The sequence below is a fragment of the Procambarus clarkii genome, chromosome 38, assembly GCF_040958095.1.
Source record: "Procambarus clarkii isolate CNS0578487 chromosome 38, FALCON_Pclarkii_2.0, whole genome shotgun sequence".
NCBI classification, from domain to species: domain Eukaryota; kingdom Metazoa; phylum Arthropoda; class Malacostraca; order Decapoda; family Cambaridae; genus Procambarus; species Procambarus clarkii.
This window is the reverse complement of record NC_091187.1, coordinates 16426458-16449069: the sequence shown is the minus strand read 5'-3', so window position 1 is coordinate 16449069 and position 22612 is coordinate 16426458. Positions and strand designations below refer to the sequence as shown.

General features: G+C 41.8%; 2 protein-coding genes across 5 annotated transcripts; one reads left to right on the top strand and one right to left on the bottom strand.

Annotated features, from left to right (window-relative positions):
• Nucleotides 1-1497: 1497 nt before the first annotated feature.
• LOC123771873 (monocarboxylate transporter 12) lies at nucleotides 1498-8124 on the bottom strand. Its single transcript, XM_045764606.2, has 7 exons — nucleotides 7964-8124; nucleotides 5928-6084; nucleotides 5408-5577; nucleotides 4995-5138; nucleotides 4208-4820; nucleotides 3518-3738; nucleotides 1498-3415 (listed from the first exon to the last, which is right to left on the bottom strand). The coding sequence occupies exons 1-7, from the start codon at nucleotides 7980-7982 to the stop codon at nucleotides 3279-3281; spliced, it is 1461 nt and encodes a 486-aa protein (XP_045620562.2). The 5' UTR covers nucleotides 7983-8124; the 3' UTR covers nucleotides 1498-3278.
• Nucleotides 5596-22062, top strand: LOC123771872 (2-amino-3-carboxymuconate-6-semialdehyde decarboxylase). 4 transcript variants are annotated; one of them, XM_069337801.1, is made up of 7 exons: nucleotides 5596-5614; nucleotides 14364-14506; nucleotides 15108-15285; nucleotides 17010-17230; nucleotides 18318-18457; nucleotides 19648-19842; nucleotides 21503-22062. In XM_069337801.1, the coding sequence occupies exons 2-7, from the start codon at nucleotides 14386-14388 to the stop codon at nucleotides 21671-21673; spliced, it is 1026 nt and encodes a 341-aa protein (XP_069193902.1). In that variant the 5' UTR covers nucleotides 5596-5614; nucleotides 14364-14385; the 3' UTR covers nucleotides 21674-22062. The 4 variants fall into 4 exon arrangements, with proteins under 4 accessions (XP_069193902.1, XP_069193901.1, XP_069193903.1 ...); XM_069337800.1 differs by lacking the exon at nucleotides 5596-5614 and adding an exon at nucleotides 10792-10981; XM_069337802.1 differs by lacking the exon at nucleotides 5596-5614 and adding an exon at nucleotides 10853-10976.
• Nucleotides 22063-22612: the final 550 nt, after the last annotated feature.

The following is a 22612-nucleotide window of genomic DNA, read 5'->3' as shown; positions in this document are numbered from 1 at the left end:
TGGTCCTAACCTGGGATACAACCCACAACAGTTACCAAACTCCCAGGCACCTTTTTAGTGCCAGGTGAACAGTGGTATAAGGTGAAAGGAAACGCTGCCCAAATGTTTCTTTCCTGTCGCAGGAATCAGATAACGTCGGGACCTTCGGTTTGTAGAAAAAATAACTAATAATATTTTATAAATTAAATGTACTTATGAGAATATAATACACTCGAGGTGTATTAGTAGATATCCATCCTGTATTGAAGGCTTGATGTAGTCAAGTTTTAACATATGCACCTAATTGGATCATATTTATCACTGTAATAAAATTGTGTTGATGACATATGACATATAATTGTGAACATGTACATATAGCACCGCAGGCAGTGTAACACCTGCAGGTAACATAACACAAAAGCACTACGACACAAGCACTAATTATCATCATTACAAGCACAAAAGCTAATGACACCGTGTTTATCGTATAGTCAACAGCTGTAGGCGGGGATAAGGTACACATGTTAATGGTTACTGTAACAGGTTTAGTTTTGTTATTGCATTAGACGTTTAGCTGGCGCTGTTCATAAGAACATATTGGATAATGCCTAGAAATTAATTTTATATTTGTCCAACTCTTTATGAGTTTTTGTTGTGCATGAAGCCCCCTGATGCTCAAGAATCGTCGGGTTTTATATCTTTATATGCACATTCTTATGAAATTATTATTATTATTATTATTATTATTATTATTATAGTGTTACAGATTATGGATAGTGTAGCAGGTTGGGAGAGAAGGGTAAGAGGGGGAAGAAAAAGGGAGAGGGGAAGGGGGGCAAAAAAGGAGGGGTGTGGGGGGAAAGGGGGTCACTATTAATCAAAATGTTGCATGCAGACTGCAAATCTGTTATCTGAACATACGTTTTGCAACTCAATTTCTGAATGCACTAATATTTAAATGAGTGATAAACTCTACCGACTTTGAGTGGCACATTTCATATCCACCAACATTGCAAACGGGGTACAGTGGCTGACACCCTTTCAAGAGTGGGTTGGAGGGTCGACTCCCTTCAGTGGAGGCCCATATCATTTCAAGTTTGCCATGGGGGCCGACCCCGACCAGGCTTCCAGCCTAGTACAGGCAGACGTTAACCTTTATAGTCAAACGTTTTTCTTTGGAAATTGGATAAATTTATTTGTTGTCGGATCAATTAATTTTGTATTTTATCATATAGTTTATGCAATTTTATCATTACTTTCCACTGAGAACTGCAATAACATTTATAGTAGAATGAAATAAAGCAAAATTCACACTAGTTATCTTATCATCATATATCTATGGTTCATCCAATAAGGTCATTAGTCTTCTAGACGTTACTACCGCTAGGCTTATCCTCGGATACAAGTACATGTGGGAGTTTGAAGAACATGAAGAACACCTGACCAACTGTAAATCTGCCAGCAGAAGTGTTCCCATACCTTACGTCATTATGTAAATTGAACGAGAAAAAATTCAAGACTTTTGAGATAATTTTATTTCAAATGTTCAAAATATGTGTTGGTATTTCATTTGATATTATGTACTACCAGAAATCTTAGCCAAATATCCCAGATAGTTTGTTTACTGTGGGTACTGCATGCACAAGATTGTAAACCTTCCACTGGATGGATGAGTGGTGTACCAGCAAATTGTTGGAGTTCAGTTCTTGAGCCCATTATGCTATAAATGATTGTTGATATATACATTAAACTATGTAGATAGCTAATCAAGACTGTAACTTGCTTAATGAATTTTGGGCGTCAGTCCCTGAGCCCATTATGTGCCTCTGCAACCTTTTCACTACCACTCATAGGATGGATAATAAATGACCTAAATGAACTTTCCCATTGATTCCAATATTTGTATCGTAAACAATTAGGGCTACCCTTAGCTTTCTTTGTTTAACCATTATTTCATGAATTCAGGTATTCTATCCATTTACTTCATGTGCATGCAGTGTCCTTGTCAGTCTCTCATGTGGTACCTTATCAAAAGCTTTAGAGAAGTCCATGTACATTTTGACTACTGGAACTCATTTGACTAGTTTGTTAACGTTTCAAAATATTTGAGCATGTTTGTAAGGCAGGATTTATTTTTAACAAAACCATGTTGCGTTGATTTGACTTCACTGTACACAGTGAGATGGTGAATGATTCCCTCCCTTAGGATTCTCTCCATGAGCTCGTAGATATGTGGGGTCAGGCTAATCGGACGGTAATCATCTACTGAGCTCTTTCAGCCCTTTTTGAAAATAGGGGTAACATTTTCTAATAGTTTCAGTGATAGGCATAGTTCAGTATTAAGTAACACTTGTGAATTTTGGTCAGTCGAAGGAGAGCGCATGCCTTAGGAAAGTAGTAAGCCTGGGTAAGATCTGGCACCTAGTGGGTGCTACAAAGCATCATGGGCATCCACACAGTTCTTTCTATCGTCCTTCTCAAATCGTTCCGCTTTTCTTTGAAGATTACAGCACTAACATTCAACCCAAAGATGTCCTTTGTCGGCGGGAGTGATAATTGAGGTGCTTGGTAAAGCTGGATTTTACCGCATCTGTGATTGATTAGGTTAGATGCAACGATTTCCAACTGTAATGGATTAAGGGCGAATTCCAACTCCTTTTTCTTAGATTTCAGTGGCTGAAGGTCCTCTCGTAGTGACGTGTGTGCCTGCCAGAGTGCCATCATCCAGGAACCAGCTCGCAGTCTGCGTATCACCGCCCTCAACTACTATGCAGCTGTTTGAACACATCAGTTTGCTTGTAGCCAGTATAATCAAGCATGTAATTAAGCAATTTTGTTCAAATTATGTCATATTGAGCAACATAACCATTAGTTTATATTCAGCAATTAATTATCACAATATTTCGAGCTTCTATGAATTTTGAGACTTTCTTGGCTAACTTGTGTACACATTATTCTTCCAAAGTTTTTAGGGAGCCACCAAGTAGCGTGTGGTTACCGGCAGGGGAACTTAGCTCCTGGGTCCTAGTCTTTACAAATTAAAAACTGGTCCAACTTCTCTCGTAATTTCCAATGATTTTGTCATATCTTATGATAGGTAAATTGTGTTTGACGCAACCAGCTTTTCGTCCACTGAGGAGGACTTTCAGCCGTTTGGCTGATCTGTACGCCAAATGTTTTGGCGTGTTTTCAATCTCCGCTTCTCGCATTCCACCTGGAACAGTTGTTGTCCGTTGGTGTGTGTTATGTCGAGTTCCCAGCTGGTAAGGTCACAGTCTCTCGTGGATGGTGCTGGAGCATCATGTCAGCGGGACCTTGATACCTGAGACTTTGATGACGATGGGCTGGAGGGCGAAAACCAGACCTCCCAGCAGGTACATGGAGCCGATGAGGAGGAAGGGCGCCCCCATCCACCCACTCATGTCAGACACCAAACCTGTACACCAAGGTTTTTGTAAGCTACAAAACTCAGAACTCTGTAAATAACATACATTATTTAATTAATATCTTAAACAAAAGTGAAGAAAACGGTTTTTACCCAACAACGAAGGATAAGCGAAGCTGGTGATTCCTTGGACCATCCTGAAGAACCCCCAGGTGGTGTGTAAGGACTCCTCGCCGAACTGGTCAGCCAGGAGGGTGTTGATGAGGGCCCAGAAGGCGGCCACACCCATCGCGTGCACACACACCACTGGTAGCAGCGTCCAAAAGCTCCTGGTCACCGGCACCATCAGCGTCGACAATCCCGCCACAACGTGCCTAGTGTGTGTGTTTAGTTTAGCTCATTTATTATTCACCCCATACCCATCTTGTGGGCGGTAGTGGAAAGGGTTACAGAGGCGTGTGTGTTGACAGTTTTGTATTAGTATCATGTGTCATCTTGGGAACTAAGTGGGGGAAATAGCAAATAGTGTAAGCAGCGCGTCTCACTAGGCTTCCCTTTCAGCGATTATTAAGGTACACTTAATAGGCTTGACATTAATTCCATTTAAGCACATTGTGCTAATTTTTATTCGATCTGCTTTATATGTAAATTTTGAAACAACACTTAAAATATATAATAAACGCCAGTAACCATATTAAAGTTTAGCATTACATTAATTCAAAAACGATAAAATAACTAAATCCACATTATTATAAAAACATTACTTAGCAAATACATTGTACAAAGCAGAACAATAAATCCAACTAAATCCATCAAAAGGAGACTGGCGAGTTGATGACTGACCCGAGTATAAAGATGTATCTCCTCTTCACACAGTTGGTGTCACTGATCCAGCCGATCATCATCCTCCCGAACACGTCCAAGATGGAGATAAACCCGACGATGAAGGAAATCTGCGTCTGAGTGAGGTCGATGGACGCACTGTACAGTATGAGGTAAAACATAGTGTTGGCCAGGCCGGCGTTCGTGCAGACGATCATCACGATGTAAACAAGGTAGACTGGATTCTTCAGGACCGATAGCTGTACCGCCTTCTTCTGTTTTGGTGAGTTATCTTCTTCGATCGGGGATATCGGTTGACTGGGCTGTTTAATTTGGTTTGTGTGAGAATTAGAGGTGATGTTTTTAAAGTATTCCTGCTCTATGATTTTCTGGTGGATGGGAAAGGGTCTTAGCAACATGCCCAGGACGCATATTTGCAGCATTATGCCAGAGAGGATCAGGATGATCCCCTTGAGCGGTAACTCTCGGGACAGGAAGACCACGATGAACGGAAACACCGCGCCCCCGAAGGGGTTCCCAGCTGCACGAAAGCCATTGGCGGTGGAGCGTCGCTCATCGAAGTACTCGGAGATCATGATGAAACCAGGAGTCTCGCTCATGCTTAATCCAACGCCTGTGGACACCCATGAAAACACAGTTACTTGACTTTTTACTTCAACTAATATCTTACTGATAGAACAATGTTACATTCAAGAAAAGCTTTACACAACAACACAACGGCGAGATCGGGAAAGTGAGGCGGTGTGAGCACCTCCGGGTGAAGAGCCACAGGCCACTCGAAGCCTACCTACTAGAGCCCCCAGAGTGATGGCCAGGTGGAGGACGGAGGTGGCGGGGAGGGCCAGCAGGAAGCCCAGGGCGGTCAGCATACCACCACACACGCTGCACACCCGAGGACCGAGCCACACCATCAGCAACCCCATCGCAGGTGCTGAAGGTATTCACAAATGTTCTAAACACTTAGACTGCACATATTTTGCACCAAACACACATATATCACGTCAATGGTTATATTATATAAATACATGTTTTATCCCAGATAACAAGATGCTTCTAAATAATGTTACCTGAATAGTAGTGAATATTATATTTAGAAGTAATTTACAATGTTTCAATTACTAAATGACAGATTTTCTCGACACTTAACCGTGTGGTATTAGAGGAACATCTCCGTGACTGAAGGTACCTCAAAGTGCTCACCAAGCAGCCCCCGACATCCCGTCAGAAGGCCCACTATCAAGCCCCCGGTGGCTACGGAGGTGTTGGGGAACTGCTGCACGATGGGCAGGTAGAAGAGCCCGAAGCTCTTGACGTACCCGGCAACGATCACGTTGATGACGAAGGTGGCCGCCACCACCACCCACCCGTACCTACCAACAAGAATACTCTCATACCTCAACATTTAAGGTTAGATCATTACTTTATCGTGGATTAACGTATATATATAAAGAGAGCGGTAGCCTCTACCATACGAGTGGTAGCCTCATATGTGGTAGCCTCACATATACTAGCCTTCTCTTGTAGTAGCCTCTAGGACACTTTCTCTCTCTCTCTCTCTCTCTCTCTCTCTCTCTCTCTCTCTCTCTCTCTCTCTCTCTCTCTCTCTCTCTCTCTCTCTCTCTCTCTCTCTCTCTCTCTCTCTCTCTCTCTCTCTCTCTCTCTCTCGCACCGCATTATATCAGCCTGAAGCACCAAGCACCAGTCCCAGACTATGAGTTACCATCGGTCCTTGGCAGAGGGCGGAGTAGATTGGCAGGCGGCAGGAGGAGGCTTGGGGGACACCACCTTCACCTCCAGGTCCTTCCCCATCAGTGGCACCGCCAGGTCCTCCTCCCCGACAGGCAGGCCCGACCTGTCCAGCATCTTCCTCTGTGACTCTGAGAAGAAAACCAGCAAGAAGTGGGCGCTAGTGGTTGGTTCTCAAGAGCAAGAAGTAAGCATAAGGGTGTGTTGTCAAGGGCAAGAAGTAAGCATAAGGGTGTGTTGTCAAGGGCAAGAAGTAAGCATAAGGGTATGTTGTCAAGGGCAAAAAGTAAGCATAAGGGTATGTTGTCAAGGGCAAGAAGTAAGCATAAGGGTATGTTGCCAAGGGCAAGAAGTAAGCATATGGGTAGGTTGTCAAGGGCAAGAAGTAAGCATAAGGGTATGTTGTCAAGGGCAAAAAGTCTGCCCAAGTGGTGGGTAATCAATGGGCAAGATATGGCTTATACAGGAGTGCAAAATTGTGAATAATCAAATACGCAAAATTTCCCGTCTTGTGAGCACAACTTTACATTGACGGTAATAAACTGGCTTTACCCTCCATGACCTTCAAGATTTTCCACAGCCTCCAGACGCTAGCCGGCGCTTGCCCAAGAGTCAGCCACTATCACCAATGATCATGTCTACACATCTTTCAATAAAGGAACATTAAGAGAATGGTGTCGCGACACGGGCGCGTGACACTTCGCGAGTGAGGAATATGGCAGCAGTGTCATGACACATGCGAGTCACTTCGCGAGTGAGGAATATGGCAGCAGTATCATGACACATGCGAGTCACTTCGCGAGTGAGGAACAGAAATGTTACGACACTGGACTCCGCCTAGGCTCTGTTGGGCCTCACACACTTATGTTATGATGCTCCCAATTTAGATTTGAAGATCAATATTTTCATTACTTTTTGTTAATAACCTTAGAGAAAGGTCATAAATTTCCTTATTAACAAAGCATGTAAAGACAATACAGTTCAAATATATTGAGTATATATTAGTCTCTCTCTCTCTCTCTCTCTCTCTCTCTCTCTCTCTCTCTCTCTATATATATATATATATATATATATATATATATATATATATATATATTTATATATATATATATATATATATATATATATATATATATATATATATATATATATATATATATATATATATATATATACACACACACACTAAGAAATCTAAATAACCCGACAAGGATTCGAACCCATAACGTCGAGGATCACCCCGAAACGTACACCGTACCGTGACCACACCGTTGGTCGTCTACTGCTTACATTTGGGAGAGATATTGGACCTCATAGGTTCGAATCCTGGTCGGCTCATTTAGAGTTTTTAGTGATCTATGGCTTGCGAGTTCGTGCAGCCTTTCTCACATATATGAAGAGATACATTATTCAAATCTAGGTTTGACCATTAGCGGAGCTCAATCGACTATTTTAATATATGATGCAATATAACAACTTGGGTTTTGTTTTAAGTTTGGCAAACAAATGACAGACGCCGTCTATACCTCGTGCTGTCCCCGCCACAATTTTCCTAAAATCAGCGTTAAAAATACACCGTCAGTGACGTGGAGAGAAGCCGTTTGATTGATGAAGATTACGCCACCCTAGAGGTGGCACGGGCATGAATAGCCCGTAATGAAGGGAAGCCGGCCCCATGGTCCGTCTTATATCCGGCCCGCAGCCTCTTCAATTGACAATAATCACTTATAAAAGTGATTATTGACTTGATAATGGTCCAGGACGAACCGAAACGTCGTCGTCTCTTCACTTTCTAGTATGTGGTTTGGTCAACACCTATAAAAGCTTGCATGATCACTAACCTGCAGCACATCATGCACCGCTCCTGTGCCAGGTAAGTCCACAACGGGCTCACCATAGCCCGTTCTACTTGCCCCGCTCCTGTGCCAGGTAAGTTACGGGCTCACCATAGCCCGTGCTACTTGGAGCTTGTTCCGAGTAGCTGAATCTATAACAACAACAACAACTAACCTGCATCATCCTGATCCATCACAGACAGCGATGGGAGCCAAGGAGCTGACACTCAGCCGTCAGCCTGGGTGTGGACTGGAGTGGACTGGTGTGGATGAGTGCATGGCCCGGCTCCACCAGCTGACTCCAGCCTCCACACTCCCAAGGTTCAACCTTCACAGCTCATTCTGAGCTGCCATGCGCCGCAATCCCATTCGTACAGCTCCGTCCGTAACACCAACATTTTTATTGAGTATCTTTATTGCTGATTTACAAGCGTATGTTCAGATCACAAGCAGTGGCATACTCAAGAGAAAAGATCCACAATATTAATACAAGTCATACACAAATGATTAATACAATCCCTGTGGGCACCCTTCGTTTCCACAGCAAAAGACACATTTTTAACAAAAGTTATCGTGAATTTCTAGGACAAAATATACCGAATATAGAAACAAAACAAGATAAAACACAAGATGATAAACATCTAGAAACACTAAGCCCAGTTCATACTTGTAACACACTAACACAAATATCAAACATGACACTGTCATCAGCATATCTCCAGCATGTTTGACAACAATATACCAGCCCCAACACCACTGAATATATCCCCTTTGTACTCGGCCCAAAGACAGAAAATGATGCGGAGTGTTTTGTCATGAAAACTTTCTAACATCAACATCATAAATGATTCCTTACACGTCAGGATCATCAATGATTGCGAGCATACAGCAAGCGTTATCAAGGATTACTAATACATCAGTTGTTACTAAGAAGGCTGAATCTTCAACAGCCATAAATATGATATAAATAATTATCCAATGCATAGTATGCAATGAATACTATCCAATGTATTCTCACAAACCCAATGTACCTTCTTGTATATATATAAATAAATAAATAAAAATTACTCACATATTATTGTCTAGTAATTAGGAGAACTGAAAGTGATTTAAATGCTTGAGTGGTTATTGCAGAAAATAATGTTATCCTTACTTTCTTATCAATTACTCTGAGAAGGCGCCTGAATTATTGACAAGTGCAGTTTGCATTAAATTTAACAATATAAGAATAAATTGTGAACGGTTAAAAGCCGCTCTGTGTACGTCTATTCTCAAGTTTAACTACATTTATTGAGACAATAAACACCATATCAATATAATTAGTGATATAATTGCTTAGGGTTGTTATCAATCTCCTCAATTACAAGTCTCTCAAGGAGCTCACAATTATCGAACAAAGGATATTCTATAAATTACATCCTTAGTGAGATGTAAACGTGTCCATCATTCCATTTTACACACATTACAAATGTCCTTATTTTTAAAATACTCTGTCATTATACTTCTAAACACTCGACATCCCACATACTATATCCTCCTTATCTTTCACAAACATCAGCATAATGTTGCCGGTGTTATTTATAGTCTAATCTCGCCCTCATGTACCCCCACCATCATGTTATGTAATCATGTTATGTACGCTTTACCTTGCTTTACGCCCGAGGCCCGAAATCATCGCAAGATAACCATATATTAAGGACGAATTTGTGTTTTTTTTCTCTGAGTTTAATGTTGACCAGACTACACACTAGAAGGTGAAGGGACGACGACGTTTCGGTTCCGTCCAGGACCATTCTCAAGTCGATTGTGAATGGTCCAGGACGGACCGAAACGTCGTTGTCCCTTCACCTTCTACTGTGTATGGTCTGGTCAACATTCTTCAGTCACGTTATTGTGACTCTGAGTATAATGTTTTAATATATATCTGGCATCCATCATATAGAGATCTCATGATAATTGTTGTATGTACTCTTGAATCAAATTGAGCCTTGACCTGGTTGAGTCAATCAACCAGGTCAACCAACCTTGTTTTGATTTGTCTCAGAGTTAATTAACAACTCGTATCTACCTCCACCTTTTATGTCGACCTGTTTTGGCACAGTGACTACGTACACACAGTCACAATAACGTGACTGGACATTACTCAACCCACACATCTTTTTCTTGTGTTCATGCGCTTAAACTTGTACTTTTTGTTCAGGTGCGGGAACAAAACTGTTCACGCGCTTGAAAAGTACTTTTGTTCAAGTGCTGGAACAGTACTTTTGTTCAAGTGCTGGAACAGTACTTTTGTTCAAGTGCTGGAACAGTACTTTTGTTCAAGTGCTGGAACAGTACTTTTAACTGCTGGAACAGTACTTTTAACTGCTGGAACAGTACTTTTGTTCAAGTACAAGGGAACTGTACTCGTGATAATCATCCGTAGCACAAGTACTCCCACTTCCCATCCGGAACTTGCCAAGTCTTTCGAAGATAGTCATCTCCTTCATCTCTGACCTACAGGATGATATACTTCAGCATCCTTACACTCAATAGCATACTTTACATATATAATGTATATATACACCAAAATATTTATATATTTTACTCCATAATTTGTCCATATATATATATATATATATATATATATATATATATATATATATATATATATATATATATATATATATCTATCTAAACAAATAAGCTTCCGACTTCATTTAAACTTATTTTTTTCTTTATAAACTAACAAGCCTTTAGGGGTGGGGGGTGGAGAGGAGGTAGTGTGTAGCGTATGTGAACGATGGAGAGGCAGTGTGTACCGTATGTGAATGAGATACACACACATTCCTCGACTTAAAATTATAGGATACTCCTGCAGTGAGCACATCTATATTCATCAGTATTACTAATGGATATACACTACTTGTATATCCATTAGTATTTGTATTGAAATACAAATAAATACTATTAATACTACTACAGTACTAATAATACTGTAATTGATTTCTGGCTACATCTTAGCAGTTATACAGACGGGAACGGCGCCCATGACCCTGGCTACCAGCAGGACCAGTAGACCAATAGATCCAGTGCCCAAGACCAGCACCTACATCGGTCCCTCCTACAGGAGTACACGGCCTCTGTTAGCGGCTCCAGGAGGGCCCCGTCCTCATAGCTCACACCAGCAGGCAACCTACAGCAGAAGTGTACAGTCAGTCTTCTTTTTCGCTAGTGGCTTCAAGTGGTATTTCTGTTGTATTAGAACTGCAAATTTAAGCAGGTGTAGCAAGGTATATTTATGACAGAATAGTTCTATTTAAGACCATGTTTTGTGTTAATTTCTTTTTTTTTTAATAATTGTCCCTCCAGCATTTATTCACATTAAATTCAGATCCACTCTAAACAACTCTTGTCTCCTCACTCCTTCAGAAAAATCTCCATACAGTGTTTTTAGCTCAGTTGTGTTAATAATCTTGGGAAACTGAATGCCTCTTAATCTTAACAACATTGTTAATACCATTCCCCTTGGAAAGATTAGCACGTTCTCTATACATTACACATCCATTATATTAAAGCAAACCTATAACACTGAAACTATGAGATGTATAATGCTAGGATCTTTTGACAATGTTCAAAATCTCTAACTAATTGGATTCTTAGTCATTGAATGGTAGTTCTGTGCATATTAGCTCAGAAATGTTCATGTGCAATATATAATGGAAATTAAATAATGTGTTGAATGAAAAGACTGAATGACTGGGCAAACATAACACAAACTAAGAACCTTAAACTAAGTGGTGGTGAAGTGATTTGCAAATATAAGTGCATTTCAATCTTTAAATAACCAGCACAATTAACGATAAGCTACTCATAATATTAAATGGAAGGTGTTTTCTTTTTTTTCAACGATAATAACTTTTGTACAAAATTTGTGTAGACTTTGTCCCATGTTGGAGTTTAAAAGAGTAACTTCGTAGATGGATAAGCCAATGAAGCTTGAAAGAAAGAAAGTACAAACTGAGTTTGATCCATCTTAAATCTAGATCAAACTCGCATCTCACGTTTTCTCCTGATTTCCTACGACTGGGAATGTTAATCTCATGACTAGCTCTTGATCTGTAATCCCTCATATAGAATAGGGTAGCAGCACAGTGCTGTGTGTACTTAAGTTTGCTAACATAATAAAACTCAATTCGAGACCATGGGTATGGTGTGCATAATATCTGAACTAGGATAATAATACAATTGAATTTTATCTATAAAAATGTCAAAATAACAAATTTTACAATATTTTATTTGGTTTTAGAAATACATTATAAACCACGCCTTGTAGATGTATATATAACATTAATAATTGTGTAACTAGCGTCAAAAGATTGTTATTTGCTTAGCTAAACGAACTAGAGGGTTCAGTTCCTGAACCGATTATGTGCCTCCTTAATCCTTTACACCACCGCCCACGGGATGGGTATGGGGTGCATAATATAGAAGGAAATTGAATTGTAGATAAGTTAACACTGCAAGCTGAAGCCGGTGAGAGAGGCGAGCCCCCGAGGGTCTCAGCATAGCACTCCTTCCTGACAACAAGTTTAAGTTTTAAGTTTTGCCCCCAGGGGCGAGTTTATTGGGCAGCAACACTCCTCTTGTGAATGATTTGAAATTGAAATTGAAATAAGTTTATTGAGGTAAAAATACACACAAAGGGATGAGGTAGCTCAAGCTATTCTCACCCCCGTTCAGTACATCGTGTTAATACATACATAGACACACATCACAAACAATAAACATATTACCAAATATTCTGAGAGATAAACATATACATTTCCTTTGTGAATGAACACACCTCTATAGCAGCATGTACAACACTACCCAATAGGAAGAAAACCCGCTGGGTTGTTCATCCTGTCACTTGTACCCAGACACAGCTGGGACTTGCTGAACTGTCTCAAGTGAGCACCTCATCAAACTAGAAGATTAACATCTGCCAACTCTTAAAATCTTACGTTATCTTGCGGGTGCAAAATGTGGGAATCTTTTAAGAACAGTATTAATATTTGACAAATAGTGTTTTCCGAACTCAAACAATGTGGGGTTTATTATTCTACACATATTTCTAATGTTCCTCAGGTGTTCACATTCACGTAGATAGTGGCCAAGGCGGTGTTCGTCTGTCAACCATAGCATGTTAAAAGCGTAGTAGCCTCGCGGCTGTAGTTGCTTTTGTGGCTATATTCAACACAAGTGATCTTGTTAATCAGAGAGTAAACGCTCATTTGGTATTAGTCTCTCTTAAGATAACTGTTAGCTGTTGCTAAGGTGGCTGCCTGTCTCCCTGTATATATTATTTATTCAAGAGCTGCCGTATCACATTATCTTGACAAATATATTTATATGTTACCTGGACACGGGTTTATAATATACATTTTTTCACATTTCCCTAAATTATGCAAGTACATGCTCAGTAGGAAGACGTTTATACAATTAGACAAATCAATTTAGAAAGAAGATTGTGGCAGCTCAACTGGTCAAGGGCACGTTGCTACACTGGCTCAGTGTTCATCATACACTTGTGAAGGGAGGGTGTTGCTCCGCTGCTGGCCACCACCTGGACGCTATACACACGGTGGGCTATAGATGACATCGCTTAATGTACACCATACACTGCTTGTCTCATATAACCGGACTCCAGCTTTTATTTCGCATGTTAACTTTTAATTTAGCATTAATTAACAGTTTGCAGTCCCCGTGGCGAAATGGTAACACACTCGTCTGCCGTTTCGCGAGCCCTTTGGCCTGGGTTCGTATCTTGGCCGGGGAGGATTTACTCGGCGCCAATCCTTAACTGTAGCCTCTGTTCACCCAACAGTAAAATGGTAAAAAAATGGGTACCTGGTCGTTAAACGATTTGGCGAGTTGTATTCTGGGGGAACAGAAGGTTAAGGACTTGCTCTAAACACTATGTGTACTAGTGGCTGTACAAGAATGTAAGAACTCTCTCTCTCACACACACACACACACACACACACACACACACACACACACACACACACACACACACACTCACTCACTCACTCACTCACTCACTCACTCACTCACTCACTCTGTCTCTTTCCATATATATACTGTAATAGTTTTTATCTTTTATAAGGTATGCAAATGGAGGGAGTAGGAATTGTGACGAGGAAGGAGGAGAGTAGGAAGGACTAGAGACACGGCTGTGGCTAAGCGGGGTGTGTGTGCGTGGGGAGGCATGTATACACTCATTAAATCTGGCTGTGTTAGCGGGGATTGTGGGGGAGTTGGCCCTCAGGCCATCGGTCATCTGGTTCAGCAACTCCCAACTTTCTTGTGCTGTCTGGAATCCCATTTGTTGACAAAAAAATCTCACGTTAAAAACTTGCGTAGAAGTTTGGCTCATCTGCGCTTCGCCTCCTTCAACCTTGACCTCCAGGGATAAAAATGTAAGATGTTACAGGGATAAAGATGGTGAATAGTGAAGATGTGGCGTCCATCACCCGAACCAACATTAATTTTTCCATATGTATCATCCTAATTTTTCATATACATCATTATCATTTGCCTTGTTTTTCCAGTGGGAGGCTACACACCAGTGAGATGCCATTCCTCAAGCTGGACCTTCACAACCATATCCTGCCACACACTTGGCCTAATCTGAAAGAGCGTTACGGTTACGGTGGCTTTATCCAGCTCGATCATGCCTCCTGCGCGACACCAGGTCTGTGTATAGACATTTTTAGTTCCATCAGACTATGTGGGGATTTGAACCAGCGTTCTAGTGACTCTCAGACGCTTGCCTTACCCCACCTTGAGGTTACCTTGAGGTGCTTTCGGGGCTTAGCGTCCCCGCGGCCTGGTCGTCGACCAGGCCTCCTGGTCGACGCACTTGACCATTGTGACTTGTTTGAGTTCCATATAATGGAGTTATTCACCTAGGTATATACCTACCTGCTTAGACGTCTAACCACTTGGACTGGACGGTAGGGTGACGATCTAGCATCTGGCAGGTCGGCGTTGATTTCCTGACTGTCCAAGTGGTTGGGCACTATTCCTTCCCTCTATCCTATCCTAAATCCTTATCCATATATCCCTCCCAAGTGCAATATAGTCGTAATGGCTTAGTGCTTTCTCCTGACGATTCCATTCCATTCCTTTGCAACTACATCGACTGCACCCCCCCCCCCCGCATACCCACACGGCCCCCCACCACATCTTGCATTCTACAGTATACTGTAGAGTATTTGTATACTGTACTGAAGTATACAACCCCGTAGACTCCCGAGACGGCAGGATGCCTACCACTATACTCTCATCACCAGGGAAGGCGAATATGGTCAAAGATGGTCAGCTCTTTCGTGTGGTTGAAGAGAACTGCTGGAGTGCCAGTGCCCGTCTCCGGGAGATGGATGACACTGGCGTCACTGTCCAGGCACTCTCTACTGTCCCGGTCATGTTCAGCTACTGGGCCAAGCCTGAGGACACTCTTGATTTAAGCAGGTAAACTATTGTTCAGCAGTCTTCACTATTTGTGATCCTTCAGGGCTGGGTAGGTCTAGGTTTTGGGGAATTTATAATGCTCAATAAACAGTTAATATCTTAATTATGTAACACATTTATTAAATATAATTATGTTGGTTAAACATTTCCCCTTTATTCAGAGGCCGTATTTTCTTGTTGACCAGACCACACACTAGAAGTTGAAGGGACGACGACGTTTCGGTCCGTCCTGGACCATTCTCAAGTCGATTGAGAATGGTCCAGGACGGACCGAAACGTCGTCGTCCCTTCAACTTCTAGTGTGTGGTCTGGTCAACATACTTCAGCCACGTTATTGTGACTCATCGCCTGCAGTATTTTCTTATTCGTACAAGGCATAATTTGCATAAGGCATAATTTGTACAAGGCATAATTTTGCTAGTACTAACAGCTCTACCAGTGAAGGCAACTACGCCACAAGAACAAGCAGTTACTCAAAATACAGCTGATCTCGACACATCATCTAATGATGCAACGCTAAAATATTCATACATACACCAATGTATTCACCACCCTAACTGACTCTGCATCATATGAGCAGGAAACCAGACTTGAGGACTCGGATTTCACTCCCAAGGACCCGGACCCCACCACCAAAGACCCGGACCCCACCCCAAGGACCCGGACCTCACCCAGAAGGACCCCGATCCCACCCCCAAAGACCCGGACCCCACCACCAAGGACCTGGATACCCTGAAAGCAGAAATAAATCAGTGTATTCCTGGAATGCCAGAGAGCAGACGCAGTACCTTCACCTCGACCAGGTTTACCGGGGAGGACACCTGGCCTGCGCAGACGGGACCATAACCATAATATAAACAAAAGTCATCCAAGAAGAATTCGACATTAAACTGCCTCACACAAATATCGTAGATGAGAAATACTGCGAACTTTACCCTGGAAATGGCAGTGAAATTGCCAACAACAGGACAACGAGAACCAAAGATGATGATGTAAAAGATGGCAAAGCAGAACAACACCGCTAGAATGTAGACTGGAAACTACAACACTAATGGGGTTCCAGGTCATTGATGTGAGGGCGGGTTGGCCTGGCGTTCCTGCCGACGGTTTAATCAGCGTCGACTTACTGTCCAGCAGCTGGGTTAAGCCCAGGCACTACGACTAAGACGCTTCCTCTCTTCACACACACAGATCACACTAACGTGATGCATCAAATGAACAAATCCACAAGGGTAGTGTCTGGAATGCTCCCGGACGCAGGTTCGAATCCTCGTCACGGCCCTTGTGGATTTGTTCACGCTTCCTCTCTTGTCTGTTCTTCGGCTGTCCCTCACTTCCCCGCTCACCCATTGCGTACTTGACCTGTATTTAATATATGTATTTATGTTCAAGGCATTATTCGTACAAGGTATTATTTGTTCTGGCATTAGCCAACTGTTGTAGATGGCAGCAGCCTGGGAAAGGTCAATAGTTTGACCTAGTTCGACCTAGAAGGGCCTCGGCACAAGCCCGAGTACAGGTTGTTGTTGTTATAGATTCAGCTACTCGGAACAAGTTCCAAGCAGCACGGGCTATGGTGAGCCCGTTTCCGAGTGCAGGCTTCCTGCCCTCGATAACGGGAATTATACAGGACAAACGTTTTAGTGAGATATCTTGATATATATTTATCCAAACATCTTGGCTGTTGTTCCAAAACTTTATTTTCTATGTAATTCTGTACACAGGTTGTTGAATGATGATATTGCTAAAACAGTGAAGCAGAATCCACATAGATTTGTTGGTCTGGGCACAATACCCGCTCAAGCGCCCGAGCTGGCTGTTGAGGAACTTAAGCGACTTAAGGCTGACCTACAGTTCCCAGGCATCCAGATTGGTTCGCACATTAATGATTGGAACTTGGATGCCAAGGAGCTGTACCCTGTGTGGAAGACTTGTGAAGACCTGGGTAGGTGCCTAAACTTTCTGTAAACAATTCACTTCTGTACTATGATCAAATAAATTGTGACCAAAGTGAGCAGCGTAGCATAGCTATTGTCATAGGAAATTTATTATGAGGCTTCACGAAGTAGATTATGGCTGTAAGAGAGAACAGATCACAACCATAACTGTAAGATTACTTTAGGAGAGCTTTCAAGAATCATTATTTATGTTATTGAACAACTAACACGTTCTCCAATATAGTTATGTTGAACTCTATAAATAACCCAACCTTCCTCCTCCCCTCTCCCCCACACACATGAACCACAAGTAACGACGTTTCGTTCCGTCCTGGATCCTCAAGATGTTAAACGGCACTGAGACACTGAGACCTTTTAAGACCATTCTAAAGACCTTTTATCAACAACAGAGTTAGTCTGAGAGATGTGATTGTTGTGTAAGTCACTGTGAACGTGAAGGTTATTAAAGAAGGGGATTGGATATCTGTGATTGATGGGCTTTAGCGTGTGAGGTATGAGTAACGGGCTTTTGACCAGTGAGGTATGAATGACGGGCTTTAACAAGTGAGGTATGATTTGGAAAAACAAATCTCGAACAATTGCATCAGAACCAACACTCAGTATTACTGTCAATTCATAGCATCAATTACTGACTGTCTTTGCGAACGTGTGAAGATTACCAAAGCAAGACCACATTACTAAGCAAGTTATACAGCCTCACACACGTCACATCAGTGTCCCCAGCCCATCCACACACACACACACACACACACACACACACACACACACACACACACACACACACACACACACACACACAGGTGTGTGTGTGTGTGTACTCTTTTTTTAGTGTCAGAGTAGTTGACAAATGGAATGCATTAGGCAGTGATGTGGTGGAGGCTGACCCCATACACAGTTTCAAGTGTAGATATGATAGAGCCCAATAGGCTCAGGAACCTGTACACCATTTGATTGACAGTTGAGAGGCGAGACCAAAGAGGCAAAGCTCAACCCCCGCAAGCACAAATACGTGAGTACACACACATGAATTTGGACGAATAACAAGTGGATAATCTTCGTATATTTTTTGACCAGGTCTATCCATATTTGTCCATCCATGGGACATGCAGATGGGCGGCCGTCACAGCAAGTACTGGCTACCCTGGCTGGTAGGAATGCCGGCTGAGACAGCCACAGCTATCTGCTGCATGCTAATGGGCAACGTACTCGAGCAGGTGGGATCTTTTCTTGAAGATTATGGACATACTTTACGATCTATTTTGATTTTTAGTTAGTGTGGCATTCTTTAAAAAAAATATTGACAGTTAATGTGTTTAATAGCTTATATAGATATTGGTGGGTACATGACTGTTTTTTGTGGATTATTGAGTTGTTTTTCTGCATGGTGTTATTAGTTACTAGCACCTATGCTGCTATAATAGTGTATTTTGTTCTATTTATTTATGCTGACAAATAATGTTTCTTAAACAAACACACAATCACACACAAACATAAATTCGCATAAACACACGCACACACACACACACACACACAGGGGGTCTGGTAGCTGAGCGGACATCGTGCAGGACTCGCAATTCTGTGGCCCGGGTTCGATTCATGGACCAAGAAACAAATGGGCAAAGTTCCTTTCACCCTGATGCCTCTGTTACCTAGCAGTAAATAGGTACCTGGGAGTTAGACAGCTGTTACGGAGCTGCTTACTGGGTGAGTGTGTGTGTGAAAAAAAAATTAGTTAGTAGTTACAGTTGATTGATTGCAGTTGAGAGGCGAGCCGAAAAAGCAGAGCTCAACCCCCGCGAGAACAACTAGGTGAATACAACTAGGTGAGTACACACTCAACCTGCAAGCTCAATTAGTTGAACACACAATCTCACAAGCACATACACACACGACGGACAGTGCTCTGGAGTCGCAGTCATAAGGGCCCGGGTTTGATTCCCGGTCGACGCAGAAACAAACGGGTATAGTTTCTTTCACTTGCTTGCATGTGTACACATAGGTACTTGAGAGTTTAGCCAGCTACTGGGGATGCATGTGTGAGAAATATGTAGGAGACATGATAGAAGTAAAATAGTCCATGAGTCGGTACATTAGACAACCGACGGTTAGAAAGGCGGGGTCCAAGAGCTAACAGGTCATTCCTGCAAGCACAAATAGTAAATATACACAAATCTTTTTTTCAACAAATTGATCACCATAGGTGGATATACTCGACATGTTGACCAGACCACACACTAGAAGGTGAAGGGACGACGACGTTTCGTTCCGTCCTGGACCATTCTCAAGACAATCGACTTGTCCAGGACAGACCGAAACGTCGTCGTCCCTTCACCTTCTAGTGTGTGGTCTGGTCAACATTCTCCAGCCACGTTATTGTAACTCATCGCCTGCATATACTCGACAGTTCCCTGGGCTGAAGGTGTGCTTCGCTCACGGTGGGGGCTCCTTCCCCTTCACCGTGGGTCGTATCCAACACGGGTACAACGTGAGGCCAGACCTCTGCGCCACGGAGTGCAGCACGCCGCCCCTCTCCTACCTCGGCAAGTTTTGGTGTGACAGTCTTGTCCATAACGCCGAGGCCCTCAAGCTGCTTCTACAGGTAGGTCTTATATCTAAGCTTCAGGTGGGATAGTTACACTGAGAGGTGTTTATTCCCGCTTCTTGGTGTATTTACACTGTGTCCAGGACTAAAGTATTGTCGGGGCACCGCTTCTGTGCCAGGTAAGTCCACTACGGGCTCACCATAGCCCCGATAAGTCCACTACGGGCTCACCATACCCCGTGCTACTTGCCCTGCTCCTGTGCCAGGTAAGTTACGGGCTCACCATATCCAGTGCTACTTGGAACTTGTTCCGAGTAGCTGAATCTATAACAACTAAAGTATTCTTGCTGATTGGTCAGTAAGGACTCAATGCGTGGCCTTAATACTCCAGAGGTTGTTCGACCTTAAGTCCAACACCAAACCAGTTTTATTATGACTGGAGTGACTAATATAATTCAGGGCAAGACTAGTATTCGTCTACCTTACGTATCATTTGTATTCTCTTGATAATGTACAAGAATGTAACAACTCTTGTATATATAAAAAAAAAAATATTTATGACTCTTCATAAGTGATATTTTTCCACTTGGAAATTAGTGAGCAGCTCACTCCTCATAGGCTTGCAACACACCAATCTTGGATGATTATTGATGACTGATGAAAATTAAGCCACCCAAGAGGGGGCACGGGCATGAATATCCCATAACTTATTGGTGAAACTGTTAATGGATTTATAACCATTGTCATAGTGTAGCGGGCGATATGCATGTTGCACAGGCGACATGCAGGTTAAGACCTGCATGGGGGCGACATGCAGGTTATGGGGGCTTGGAGGGACCTCGACACACTATCTGTATCACAATTAGCACCTTCTGACTCACCATATATTCACAATAGTTCAGTCTGTTTTTACCATGTGTCCACCACTTAACACAAGCTGACATTTAATATGTTGAAGAAACCACACACTAGAACGTGAAGAGACGACGACGTTTCGGCTCCTCCTGGACCATTCTCAAGTCGATTGTGGTCCAGGACGGACCGAAACGATTGATGATGAAGATTAAGCCACCCAAGAGGTGGCACGGGCATGAATAGCCCGTAAAGACCGAAACGTCGTCGTCTCTTCACTTTCTAGTGTGTGGTCTGGTCAACATTTTTCAGCCACGTTATTGTGACTCCTCATCGACATTTAATATATCCACAATTAACACAAGCTGACATTTACTATGCTCAATAATTAGTACATTACTTGAATCTCAGAAGTTTAGTGTACTTATTGACTTGATAATGTCATGTCCGTGAGAGGAAATGAGAAATCCATAGAGATCTTAGTGTCCAGAGTTGGAAGGGATGACAAACCCTTTGAGTGCTAAATCAGACGCCCCAGTACACAATATTGGGTAATATATTACAATACCACTATTGCTACAACTACTACTGTTACTAATCATAATAATAATAGTAATATATTTGTAAAGAAAAATATACTCTGGTTATAATTCATTGTATCAAACACGGTATAGCAATTCTATGTACATTTTTTTACTAGGCAGTTCATCCTGCGCAATGTTAACCGCAAAAGAATTTTAGATCTATCATGTATGCGGTATATAGAGGCTCTAACTGAACAAAAACATGTGTGCACAGTTTTTAAAACCTTAAACAAAATATGGCAAGTATATATTTGTACATATATTATTCTTTGTTTTCCCAGGTGATAGGAGAGCATCGCGTCATCCTAGGCTCAGACTACCCCTTCCCTCTTGGCGAACATCATCCTGGGAAACTAATAGAAAATTCGGACCTTCCCGATTCTCTGAAGAAGAAAGTTCTGTTTGACAATGCCCTTGAATTCCTTAATATAGATGCATCACAGTTCTCATAGTTTTAAAAACATTGTACAATATTAAATACATTATTTTGTTTAGATGAAAAGTAAGTTGCTTGAAGTGGCTTATCAAGCAGAATATATCTGTTAAATTTGATATCGCCCAACCACTTGGGCTCGACACCAGAGCGACGATCTCACTTCATACAGGTCCACGTTCAATCCCCGACCGTCCAAGTGATTGGGCACTATTCCTTCCCGTCGTCCCATCCCAAATCCTGATCCTGATCCCTTCCAAGTGCTATAGAGTCCTGATGGCTTGGCGCTTTCTCTTGATAGTTTTCTTCCCTCTCGTTATGTTTATATCTTTCAGTTTTGTCTTCATAAAACATTAGATATATAATATTATGTATGAATCAAAATATAGAGGATTATACAAAGACAAACAGCATACAATTTTATTAAAAAACGAGGCTGTTTATAAAAGACTTATGATTGATCAAATAATGCGTAGCACCTACGGTAGGCCTATATATATGTTTAGTTTATTTTTAAACCTATATACGATATTAATCTCATCTACATCTTCTGCCAAGCTGGCTCATATTCACTCCAGTATATTTATGAAGTATATTTCTTCATCAAAAGTTATTGGACTGAAATATTAAAACGATTGTCACATGTTTAATTGGGAAATATATTTTTTATGAAAAGAAAAAAGATTGTCAAGGCCTTTGATAATTTTGAATACTTGTATTAACTCGCTGTTATTGACAATCTTGCAAGACTGATAATATTCTTCTTTTCGAAGTGGATGTCATATTGATTTGTATCGTCGTGTGGCTATTGTCTTCGACACTCAACACCTTCCATCCCATCAACATATCCACACATAATGGTGACGATCGTACTATTCGCATTGTCCTAGTAAAAGACACACCAATTACATTACTGAATTGAATCTTTAAACATTGTCGGTAAAGCCTGGCATTGTTG

What these genes read in the sequence shown, in the direction of transcription:
- LOC123771873 (XM_045764606.2), bottom strand. An exon ending in CCCTCTGCCAAGGACCGATG is followed by an intron (nt 5,578 to 5,927) that starts GTAACTCATAGT and finishes TCTTGTTGGTAG; the next exon opens with GTACGGGTGGGTGGTGGTGG. An exon ending in GGGATGTCGGGGGCTGCTTG is followed by an intron (nt 5,139 to 5,407) that starts GTGAGCACTTTG and finishes GAATACCTTCAG; the next exon opens with CACCTGCGATGGGGTTGCTG.
- LOC123771872 (XM_069337800.1), top strand. Translation starts at nt 10,818, where the DNA reads ATGACCCTGGCTACCAGCAGGACCAGTAGACCAATAGATCCAGTGCCC. An exon ending in ACCTACAGCAGAAGTGTACA is followed by an intron (nt 10,982 to 14,363) that starts GTCAGTCTTCTT and finishes TTGTTTTTCCAG; the next exon opens with TGGGAGGCTACACACCAGTG. An exon ending in GAAGACTTGTGAAGACCTGG is followed by an intron (nt 17,231 to 18,317) that starts GTAGGTGCCTAA and finishes TTTTTTGACCAG; the next exon opens with GTCTATCCATATTTGTCCAT.